The sequence below is a fragment of the Geotrypetes seraphini genome, chromosome 2, assembly GCF_902459505.1.
Source record: "Geotrypetes seraphini chromosome 2, aGeoSer1.1, whole genome shotgun sequence".
In the NCBI taxonomy this organism is placed as follows: Eukaryota; Metazoa; Chordata; class Amphibia; order Gymnophiona; family Dermophiidae; genus Geotrypetes; species Geotrypetes seraphini.
In genome coordinates, this window is record NC_047085.1 from 521,816,029 (window position 1) to 521,828,514 (window position 12,486).

At 50.7% G+C, this 12,486-nt stretch overlaps 1 protein-coding gene across 1 annotated transcript in view; it reads left to right on the forward strand.

The window, feature by feature from the left end:
- Window positions 1-225: 225 nt before the first annotated feature.
- LOC117354736 (oocyte zinc finger protein XlCOF6-like) overlaps window positions 226-12,486 on the forward strand; it is a 38,003-nt gene continuing 25,742 nt past the window's right edge. The window contains exon 1 of the mRNA XM_033932677.1: window positions 226-342. Coding sequence (XP_033788568.1) covers window positions 331-342 — 12 coding nt within the window. The 5' untranslated portion in view covers window positions 226-330. The remainder of the gene's footprint in view (window positions 343-12,486) is intronic.

Consider the following 12,486-nt stretch of genomic DNA (forward strand, 5'->3'; position numbering starts at 1 on the left):
CCGGTCCTGTAATTCACTGATTGGTCAAAGGACTCCTGAAGGAGGAGACAGAGGGACAATATGACACCCTATGACACTGATTGGAATGTACATTCCACCTTAGGATTGGTCAGAAACAGAATGCTCCTAGGAAGGCATAGAAGGGGAGAAGGCTCATGTGGGTGGAGTCAGGAGGAGGCGGTCTTTCAACTCTCTGGCACTGATTGGTCAGACTCCTGGGGGAGGAGTGAAGGGGGGAGATTCAGATCCCTCTTCTTTTTCCTGCCTTTGTCTCTTTTCCCTCCATTAGGAGCCAAGGCTGGAGCTGGTGCTGCGGAGAAGGGCAGGAGGATGGCTGAGCAGGTAGAAGAGGGACTGGCAGGAGGTGGGCAGCAGGGGATGCAGTGCCAGGCAATGCCAAGCAGAAGAACATGGATGCTGAACGGAGGGGCTACCTGCCCGGGAGCTTCCTGTCTTGCTCAGTTTGTTCCTGCAGCTTCACTGCTAGGTTTCATCTCAGTTAATTCTGCTCCTGATTTGTTTTCACTTTCTAGTCTAGTGATCGTTCGGTGGGAGATCGCAGGCATGTTCACGTTTGTCTGCTTCTGGAGGGTGCTCTGTAAGCCTGAAAGTGCAGTAAGCCATCTGGACAGCCTGCAGATTGAATCGGTTCGGTTCGGTTCGGTTCGGGAGCCATCTCTCCCCTGGTTCGGGATGGGAACCGCACCGCGTGTCTTCCCTGATTTCCCTGAGGGGTCCTGTTGGTCGTGATCTGAGGTAGGATCTCCCTATGCTTGCACTGTGGAATGCATTGAAGCACATGTCTCTGTGGGGTCTGTGAGTCACAGAGTTTGCCGATTTTGGGGGGTTTCCCTGCATGTCCCCACCACCCGTAAAATCCTAAAATTGCCGTTTTTCTGTGTTTTTAACGGCCGTTTATATGTCAAAACCGGCACCCGTGGTGGCCATCGTTGATTTTCTTTAAAGTTTTTAAAACTATATTTTTGTACTTAGAAGCTTCGTTATCCCAGGACAAGCAGGCATGATATTCTCACATGTGGGTGACGTCATCTACGGAGCCCCAGCGCGGACAGCTTTTCAAGCAAACTTGATTGAAGTTTCAAGTTTGCACACTGCACCACGCATGTGCATGCCTTCTTGCCCACTAGAGGGCGCATCCCCACCTCATGGTCCTCAGTTCAGTTTTTTCCTCGGAGCCAGAAGCCCTGTGGAAATTGTGCTCTTTAGCTTTTGCCTTCTGACACCGCGGCTGGGTGTTTTCGCTCGGTCGCTGTGGTTCATTTGTTGTTTTTCTTCGTTCGTGTATTAGTTAACATAAAAAAAAAAAAAAAAAAGGTTTTTGTTCGGCTCCGGGGGCTCCCGGTAGCCGCAGCCGTGGGACATCGTTCGTTCCCGGCCATTTATTGAGTTCATGTCCCGTCCCTTGACGGGCTTTAAAAAGTGCACCCGGTGTGATCGGTTGCTCTCTATCACCGATCCACACCGGTGGTGCTTGCTCTGCCTGGGTCCTGAGCATCCTACAGAGTCCTGTGATAGGTGCTCGACTTTTCAGTCTCGAGCGCTCCGCAGACGCCGTGCCCGAATGGCGGAGCTCTTTGCTGTGGACCCCGCGGCGGCAAAGGCCTCGACGTCGGCCTCGGCTTCAGCCCCGGCCTTGACCTCGGCCTTGGGTACCTCGACCTCGCCGCGACCTTCGGCTTCATCCAAGCCTGCTACCTCGACGAAGCCTGCCCAGGGTAAGTCCTTGCTTCCTTCCTCGATTCCAGGGTCTGCGAAGAAGCCATCCTCGGGCTCCTCGACAGCGGGTGGGTCGTCCTCGGCCCCGCCCCGAGTGTCGAAGTCGGGTACCCCGAGGGAATACTCGAGGTCGCCCTCCAGGGAGCACCCGACGGCCCCGGACCTACCCGCCATGATGGGGGTTCCGGTCTTCCAGGACCTGCTCCGAGCGCTGATTGCCTCGGAGCTGTCCGGGGCCCTCGCACACCTGCAGCCGGCTTCGGCCTCGACTGCTCCGGCCTCGTCCTCGACTGCTCCGGCGTCGGCGGTCTCGGTCCACTCGGCTTCGGCCCCCGGGGTTCTCCCAGTCTCGACCTTGCCCTCGACCTCGGCCTCGGTTGACCAACCTGAGCGGAGCGTGCGGCCTCGGGACAAGGTGCGTCGGGTTAGGAGGATCTCTTCTTCTTCCTCTTCCTCGAGGTCCTCCCGGGGCTCCTCGTCCTCGGGCCGGCCTCGGGCGAGGCGTCGGCCGAGGAAGCCCAAGCGTTCTCGGGGTTCTCCTCGGAGATGCGGTCGCTCCTCGCCGACCGGGGGTGAGACGTTGCGGGTCTCGGAGCTCCGCCTCGACAACCCGAGGCTTTTCCGTTCCTCCGAGGGCAGGGGTTCGAGGGGCTCCTCGCCGAGACAGAGGGGGTGTGCCTCGGTGCCTCGTACCCCGGGGACTTCTCCCAAGGGCTCCTCGGGGCATAGGCGATCCCCGACCCCTTCAAGGTCCCTGGATGTGGCCCCCTGGGGGTCGAGGTCTAGTAGGGAGCCTCAGTATTCCCGTGAGGTTTCCCCCTCCTTTTTGGCGGCACGGGCTTCTCGAACTCCTTCCCCGCCTTCCAGGCCCTCCTCATTTTCCAGATTCGTGCAGGATGTGGCACGTGCTTTGGACCTGGACTTACTCGCGGGTTCTCAATATACGAAAGAGTTTTTGGAGGAGCAAGACTTGCCCACTCCCCAGAGAGAAACTCCTCGGCTGCCTCTCAATAAGGTCCTCCACCAGACCTTCCTGAGAAATTTGGAATCCCCTCTTACAGTCACAGCGGTGCCGTCTAAGATGGAGTCCAAGTACCGGACCATCCCATGCTTCGAGAAGACACAACTGTCTCACCAGTCGTTACTTGTCGAGTCGGCGCTGAAGAAATCGCAGCCCTCGAGGGTTTCGGCGGCAGCTCCTCCCGGATGGGAAGGGCGGACCCTGGACAAGTTTGGTCACCGCCTCTATTCCAATTCATTGATGGCTACCAGGGTCCTCAATTATGCCTTTACATTTTCCTCCTATCTTCGACGTATGGTGAAAGACTTGCCCCGTTATCATGGGGTCATGCCAGATTCCCATAAGGAGGGGTTTGCTACTTTCATGGCCAATTTGTCTCAATTGCGTCTGTACCTGTTCCACGCTGTTTACGACGCATTTGAACTGGCCTCGAGGGTCTCCGCCTTTGCAGTGGCGATGCGCCGGCTGGCATGGCTCCGTACGGTTGATATGGACCCGAACTTGCAGGAGCGTCTGGCCAATCTACCGTGTGTTGGATCGGAATTATTCGACGAGTCCCTGGAGGCGGCGACCAAACGACTGTCGGAACATAAGCGCTCCATCGCCTCCTTGGTCCGTCCTAAACCTCGGGTCCCGCCGCAGAAGCCATTCAGACCTCCCCCGCGGCGATACCCGCAAAAGTCCACGCCGGCTTTCTCGAGGCCTCCGCCCCGGCGCCAACCAAAACTTCAGGCGCAGGGGGCGTCCAAGCTGGCGCCGTCTTTTTGACGTGATGTGCGGATGGGGGCTGGCCCCCTCCGCACTCTCGCTGGACCCCCTTCCCATCGGGGGTCGGCTGCGGGCCTTTCATGCGGCCTGGACCGGGATCACCTCAGATGCTTGGGTGCTTCGGATCATCTCCGAGGGCTACTCGCTAAATTTCTTAGCCACGCCGCCGGAACATCCGCCGGGGGCTTCTCCATGCAATCGAGCCCAGCTTCCTCTACTCCTCGCGGAAGCCAGGGCCTTGTTGAGCCTTCGGGCGGTGGAGCGGGTTCCCCCCGAACAGCGGGGTCGGGGGTTTTACTCCCGCTACTTTTTGGTCCCAAAGAAGACCGGGGACTTACGCCCCATTTTGGACCTCCGGAAGCTCAACAAGTTCCTGGTCCGGGAGAAGTTCCGTATGTTGTCGCTTCCGGTTTTATACCCTCTTTTGGAGGAAGGGGACTGAATGTGCTCCCTGGACTTGAAGGAAGCATATACTCATGTTCCGGTGCATCCCGCCTTCCGCAAGTTCCTACGGTTTCAGGTGGGGGAGTTGCACCTTCAATATTGGGTCCTCCCCTTAGGACTGGCTTCGTCCCCTCGAGTCTTCACGAAGTGTATGGTGGTAGTCGCTGCAGCCCTGAGATCTCGGGGGCTGCAGGTCTTTCCCTACCTGGACGATTGGCTGATCAAGGCATCGACCAGGGAGGGGGTTATCTCAGCGACCCAACACACTATCATCTTCCTTCAACGTCTGGGGTTTGAAGTGAACTTTCCCAAGTCTCAATTGTGCCCGACTCAATCCCTTCAGTTTATCGGAGCCGTGCTGGACACGGTTCGCCTCCGTTCGTTCCTCCCCCCCCCTCGGTTGGAGGCCCTGCTTCGATTGAGTCGCCAGGTTTCGCTGATGCCTGTAGTATCGGCTCAGCGCATGATGGTTCTTCTGGGCCACATGGCATCGACGGTCCATGTTACTCCGTTCGCCCGCTTGCATCTGAGGCTTCCTCAGTGGACCTTGGCCTCGCAGTGGCGTCAGGATCGCGACCCAGTCTCTTGTCCGATAACGGTGACTCCTTCTTTGAGACGCTCACTCCGTTGGTGGACCAACTCTTCCAATCTTTCAGGGGGTTTGCTCTTTCTCGTTCCTCCGCATCGCAAGGTCCTGACCACGGACTCCTCGGAGTACGCGTGGGGGGCTCATCTCGACGGTCTGCGGACTCAGGGTCTATGGTCGGCGGAGGACCGTCTTTGTCACATCAATGTGTTGGAGCTTCGGGCCATTTTTCTGGCGGCTCGAGCGTTCTGCCACTTGCTACACGATCAGGTAGTCCTCGTGCGGACGGACAACCAGGTGGCAATGTATTATGTGAACAAACAGGGCGGAACGGGCTCTTGGTCCCTGTGCCGGGAAGTCCTGCGCCTTTGGGAATGGGCGGTCTCCCAGAACATCTTCCTACGTGCGGTTTACATTCAGGGAGAGAGGAACTGTCTGGCAGACAAACTCAGTCGTCTTCTCCAGCCGCACGAGTGGTCGCTGAACTCCCGGGTTCTACGCGAGGTCTTTGACCGCTGGGGGACTCCTTAGGTGGATCTGTTTGCCTCCCCGGAGACTCACAAACTACCCCTCTATTGTTCTCGGATGTACTCCCGGGACCGTCTCGAGGCCGATGCCTTCCTTCTCGACTGGGGGGGGGAGGTTCCTTTATGCGTTCCCTCCTTTTCCTCTGATCTTGAGAACGTTGGTACATCTCAAATCGACCAGAGCCACTATGATTCTCATTGCGCCTCGTTGGCCCAGACAGCACTGGTTCTCCCTGCTCCTTCAACTCAGTGTCAGGGAACCTCTGCTTCTGCCTGTTTTTCCCTCTCTGCTGTCTCAGAGTCGGGGTTCGCTGTTACATCCCAATCTTCAGTCTTTACATCTGACCGCTTGGTTCCTTTCCCCTTGACTTCGGTTCCTGTTTCTCAGTCGGTGAGGGAGATTTTGGAAGCCTCGCGCAAGGTCTCGACTAGGCTTTGTTATTCCCAGAAGTGGACCAGATTTTCATCCTGGTGCTCCTCGAACCATCTGGACCCGAGTTCAGTTCCAGTGTCTTCGGTGCTGGAATATTTGTTGCATCTGTCTAAGTCTGGGCTGAAGACGACTTCCATTCGGGTGCATCTCAGTGCCATTGCGGCATTCCATCGGCATCTCGAGGGTCGGTCTCTTTCTCTTCATCCTCTGGTAACTCGTTTCATGAGGGGTCTCGTGAATGTTCACCCTCCTCTGAAACCTCCTCCTGTAGTTTGGGATCTTAATGTGGTCTTAGCTCAACTGATGAAGCCTCCCTTTGAGCCTATCGACAAATCTCATCTTAAGCTTCTCACTTGGAAGGTGGTCTTTTTGCTTGCGCTCACGTCCGCTTGTCGGATTAGTGAGCTGCAGGCTTTGGTTGCGGATCCACCTTTTACTGTCTTTCATCATGACAAGGTGGTTCTTCGCACCCATCCTAAATTTTTGCCTAAGGTTGTGTCTGATTTCCACCTCAATCAGTCCATTGTTCTTGCGGTGTTCTTCCCGAAGCCCCACTCTCATCCTGGTGAGGTGGCGCTTCACACGCTTGACTGTAAGAGGGCGTTGGCTTTTTATCTTCAACGCACTAAGTCTCATCGGAAGGTTCCTCAATTGTTTTTGTCCTTCGACCCTAATCGGTTGGGACGTCCTGTTTCCAAGTGCACCTTGTCGAACTGGTTGGCTGCTTGTATCTCGTTTTGCTACGCTCAGGCTGGTCTTACGCCCCCGGGTCGAGTCACGGGGCATAAGGTCCGGGCGATGGCAGCTTCTGTTGCTTTCCTCCGGTCTACACCTGTGGAGGACATATGTAAAGCTGCCACTTGGTCTTCGGTTCATACGTTCACCTCCCACTACTGTCTGGACACTCTGTCCAGAAGCGACGGCCGGTTTGGCCAGTCGGTGTTACGTAACCTGTTTTCCTAAATTGCCATCCTCCCACCTGCCCTTTTTTGGTTGGCTTGGAGGTCATCCACATGTGAGAATATGCTGCCTGCTTGTCCTGGGATAAAGCACAGTTACTTACCGTAACAGGTGTTATCCAGGGACAGCAGGCAGATATTCTCACAACCCGCCCTCCTCCCCGGGGATGGCTTTTATCTTTGCTTGATATGGAACTGAGGACCACGAGGTGGGGATGCGCCCTCTAGTGGGCAAGAAGGCATGCACATGCGTGGTGCAGTGTAGCAAACTTGAAACTTCAATCAAGTTTGCTTGAAAAGCTGTCCGCGCTGGGGCTCCGTAGATAACGTCACCCACATGTGAGAATATATGCCTGCTGTCCCTGGATAACACCTGTTATGGTAAGTAACTGTGCTTTTTTGCTCCAAACTTCACAGATGGCCACCTCAGGACAGGATGGCATGGATTCATGCCGTAAATCCGGCAGATGGCTTGTGGTTGCGTAGCCACGTATTCTGTGCGCCGCGGCCCATCAGGGGCATATCTGGTGTGTAGATTCCACACTTTCCTCCTCCGGGGAGGACTTGCCTTCCTCCGTTGCCGCCAGAGTTGTGATTCCAGCATCTGGGATGCCACAATTTTGCAAGGAGGGCGTTTTTGCATAAACGCAGGCGCAGTTTCTGTGTTTTTTGGATTTAGAAGCGTCGTGTTTGCTCCAATCTTCATAGATGGCCACCTTAAGACAGGATGGCATGGATTCATGCCGTAAATCCGGTAGATGGCTTGTGGTTGCGTAGCCACGTATTCTGTGCGCCGCGGCCCATCAGGGGCATATCTGGTGTGTGGATTCCTCCTCCGGAGAGTTGTGATTCCAGCATCTGGGATGCCGCAATTTTGCAAGGAGGGCATTTTTGCATAAACGCAGGCGCAGTTCCAGGGAAAGTCTCATCAATCTTCAAACAATTTAAAATCTGAGTCCCGCTGATCGGCTCAGACCGCCGAGGACTATTTTCTGCCGGACATTGTGGATATGTTGTCTCAGGCCTTCATGAGAAATCGGGCTATGCGCGTGTCTCCCTTTCAGACTGCGGTGCGGCAGTCTGTACAGCCTTTGGATTCCAGCATGTCAATCTGATCCTTGCTGATATGCCTGAACATCAGCAGCAACTTCCCGCTAGTCTTGATACCTGCATCACTTTCTAAGCCGTTGCTGTCGCACGGCAATTAGACGGGTCCCGCTGCGTGACTAGCCTAGCGGATCTTGGGGATTCCCAGAATGCTGGTTCTCACGATGTGGGAGAGTATCAGATGTTGCACAGGCTAAGTCCAGTTGCCTTCCTGATTTTATCTCTGAATCCCTGCGGACATTGGGACTTGATTCCGACTATGTTCGATCATGTGTTCCACATGCCCGTTCTCCGCTGCATTTCCGGATCATGAGAACATGGCAGAAATGCTCTTGGAGGTTGGGGGGCCCATGAGGGTCCCCTGAAGTGCGCTAGGGCCATGGCTAAATTGTATCCCATGGCTTCAGAATTTTCCATGGGACTAGTCCCGCCGTGGGTAGATTCGGCGGTGGCTCAGGTCCCCAAACATACCTCCTTGCCCTCGGATGGAGGGGTTGGAGAGCAGTTTGCATGTCCGTCCTGCTACAGGGTCACTGGATGGGTAGCGGTCTGCGTCAGATAGAGGCAATGATTGATCGATCGGCTGGAGCTACGAGCGATTGGTTAGCTTCGCTACGGTTCCAAGTGTATCTCTACAGGACGGCTGTCTGTGTATTCAAGGTTTCAAGGTTTATTAAATATTTGATGAATCGCTATATCTTTATACAAAGCGATGTACATTAAAATACAATTAGTTAAGATAAAAACATACAATAAATATATAAACATTAGATATTAGACAAGACCAACAACAATTGGGAGGAAAGGGAGGTTAAAGTTACATATCTTATAAAAAGAAACACATTTAAGGGTAAAACATTGAGGAGGTGGTAAAATTCTTGAAACGAAAAATTTTTATATAAAAGAAGAAATTTTTTTATGTATTAAAAATCTTTTTAAAAAGAAATGTTTTCAGAGATTTCTTAAAAGAGGGAATGTCTTTTTCATTTTTTATGTATTGGGGCAATGAATTCCACCATTGGGGGCCCACGACCGAAAACATATCTAATCTACGAGTGCCTATAATTTTTAAAGATGGAACAACTAATAAGTTTTGGGAAGATGACCTGAGTGCGCGTGCGGAACTATAGGGAATTAGCATTTTAGAAATGCACGGAGGTTCTTTGAAAATCAAGTTTTTAAAGATAAGTAGTAGAACTTTAAACTGTATACGCTGGCAAATGGGAAGCCAGTGTGCATCTTTGAAGAGTGGAAATTTCCTGGCATCATAGATTAGTTTTATAGCCGTGTTTTGAACAATTTGCAGTTGTCGTTTTTCCTTTTGAGTAGCATTAAGCAACAAAGAGTTGCAATAATCCAGTTTTGATATAACCAAGGAATGAATTAAAATATTGCGAGATTTGGATTCAAGAAATTTAGAAATAGATCGAATTAGACGTAATTTGTAGAAGCAGACTTTAACTATATTATTAATGTGATCTTTAAATTCTAATCTTTCATCAATTATAACACCCAAGATTTTCGTTTTAGGGACGATTTCGATTGGTTTATTATTAAGGAGGAAAGGAGAATTAAGTCTGATATCTCTTTTCCAGTTAAAAATCATAGCTTTTGTTTTGTTTATATTTAATGATAATTTATTATTGTTAAGCCAATTATGAACTTGTTCAAGTTTTGCATTTAAAGTTTTGATGTCTTCTTGATTTTCAGGGTTTAATGGATGAATTAATTGTATATCGTCTGCGTATGAAAAAGCAGTGAAACCGACAGACTGGCACAAATTCAGTAATGGTGCAAGATAAATGTTAAATAACAAAGGAGATAGGATAGATCCTTGAGGGATGCCAAAGGTTGTCGTATATTCTTCTGAAAATTCCTTATTGAATTTAACAAGAGAAGTTCGATTAGTGAGATATGATGTAAACCAATTAAGGACTTGATCACTAAAGCCTATTGATTCTAATCTCCTAAGAAGTAGATTTGGACTTCCAGAAGGCATTCGACAAAGTTCCGCATGAAAGACTTCTCAGGAAACTACAATGCCATGGAATAGAGGGAGATATACACAGGTGGATAGGCAAATGGCTGGAAAACAGGAAGCAGAGAGTGGGCATAAATGGGAAGTTCTCAGACTGGGAGAAAGTGACTAGTGGTGTGCCCCAGGGCTCGGTACTTGGGCCGATCCTATTTAACATTTATATCAATGACCTTGAAGACGGAATATCCAGTGAGATCATTAAGTTTGCAGACGACACAAAGCTATGCCGGACAATCAGAACGCAGAAAGATAGCGAAGAACTCCAGAGCGACTTGTATCAGTTAGAGAAATGGGCAGAGCAATGGCAGATGAAGTTCAACGTGGAGAAATGCAAAGTAATGCATTTAGGCAGTAAGAATAAGGAACACGAGTATAGAATGTCAGGAGCAACTCTGGGTAAGAGCGAACAAGAAAGGGACCTGGGTGTACTGATAGATAGGACCCTGAAGCCGTCGGCACAATGTGCGGCAGCGGCAAAGAAAGCGAACAGAATGTTAGGAATGATAAAGAAAGGAATCACGAGCAGATCGGAGAAAGTCATAATGCCGCTTTATAGAGCAATGGTCAGACCACACTTGGAATACTGTGTCCAACATTGGTCTCCCAAACTGCTGGAGAGGGTGCAGAGACGAGCAACAAAGCTAATAAGAGGTATGGAGAACTTGGAATATGTGGAACGACTCAAGAAACTAGGACTGTTCTCCCTTGAGAAGAGGAGGCTGCGAGGGGACATGATAGAGACGTTCAAAATACTGAAAGACATCGATAAAATAGAGCAGAAAAACAAATTATTTACACTGTCCAACGTGACACGGACAAGAGGACATGGTTTGAAGCTAAGGGGGGACAAGTCCAGGACAAATGTCAGGAGGTTCTGCTTTACGCAGCGAGTGGTGAACGCCTGGAATGCTCTTCCACAGGAGGTTATTAAGGAATCCACTGTGCTAGGATTCAAAGGCAAATTAGATGCACATCTCCTTATGAGAGGCATAGAGGGATATGGGTGATTAGAACAATCAGGTGTATACCTGACTGGGCCTCCGCGTGTGCGGATCGCCGGACTCGATGGACCATGGGTCTGATCCGGAGATGGCAGTTCTTATGTTCTTAGATCATGATCTATTGTATCAAATGCTGCAGAAATATCCAGGGAAAACAAGGCCACGGATCTGTGATGATCCAGAAAATAGTGAATGTTGTTTGTTAAGCCAATTAGGGAGTGTTCTGTGTTATGGTACTTACGGAAACCTGTCTGATTGGGATGTAATACATTGGTTGATTCAATAAAATCGGAAACCTGATTAAATATAAATTTTTCAGTCAGTTTTGCTAAGAATGAGATATTAGCAATTGGGCGATAATTTAAAGGGTCATTTCTACTGATTTTGTGATCTTTAAGTAAAGGAATAATAGTAGCAGTTTTCCAAAGCATAGGAACTGTAGCGGATTGTAAACTTTTTAGAATAATGGAATGAATAAATGGGCCGAAGAGATGACAGAATTTTTTTAAGTAAAATGGGTGCAGAATTTCAGATCCAGAACTCTTTAGATTTATTTGTGACATGAGTGATTTAATATCATTAAGTGAAGGGAGTTTGAAATTTGAACATTTAGCAGTAAAAAGATGGTCACCAGGATGTTCTATGGAGTGATTATTGCTTATGTTGGAGTTAAAAGTATTTCGAATATTGTAGATTTTTTGATTAAAAGCATCTGCTAAGTCTTGCGCTTTTAGAAGTGGTGTCTGGTTTGTAGAATTATTTGTATTTTGAAATGTGATAGATTTTAAAATGTTAAATAGAACTGCAGAATTTTTAGCTTTATGAATTTTGTCTGTATAAAATATTCTTAGCCATTGTGACGACTGTTGCCTATGTCTGCTGTCAGGGGGCGCAAAGAGTCCCCGGCTGGGATTGAAGGCTCGGATGCTTTTTCCATGGGTGGCGCGTCATCTCTTGGCTTTATCCACGGCTCATGTGGCCGACGTCGACAGCATTCGGGAAGACTTCCTCAGTTGTCAGTCTCTGAACAAGGGAGCATGGTCCCTATCTGGGCTGGTTTTCGCTCATTCGATCTGATGGCGTCCTAGTGAACAGGAAGGCGGACAGATTCTTCAGCCATCGATGAGAGGTCGACAGCATCAGACTTGACACTCTGGTTCAATCTTGGCCCACAGGGGACCTTCTGTGCGTTTTTCTTAAGTGGTCCATGATAGGGCGCGTTTTGCGCCTGGTGTCCTCGCACAGGGGCCCGGTGATCCTTGTGGCTTTGGACTGGCCCAGATGACATTGGTACACAGACCCTGTGAGGTTGAGCTTTGGGAGTGGTCTGCGTTTTCCTCGCCATCGGCGATTCCTCACGCAGAGTCAGTTTGCACTTCAAGACCGGACTGCTTTAGTCCTGCAGCCTGGCGCTTGAGCGGACAGCCTTGATGGCCAGGGGTTATTCCTCTGCGGTTATCGCCACACTCCTGCAATGCAAGTGGAAATCACCGGTCTCGGCCTATGCGAACGCCTGGGGGTGTTTTCGGCTTGGTGTGTGGGGCTCCGGTTGGACCCTTTGGTTACGTCAGTGGCTCCGGTTCTGGACTAACTGCAGGCTGGCCTCGGGTAGGGTCTGGCAGTCTCCTCTGTACGTGTTCAGTTTGCGGGCCTCTCAAGTTTGGGTCCCTCTTCATTCAGAGGTTCTCTACCTTCTCACTCGGCTGTTGTCTGGTTCTTGCGGGGGCAGGGAGGCTGAGGCCTCCCTTATGACGGCCTTGCCCATTGTGGAGCCTGAATTTGGTCCTACGCTCTCTGACTCGTCCACTCTATGAACCCCTGGATACGATCTCTCTGAAAGATCTTACCATTAAGACCGTCTTCTT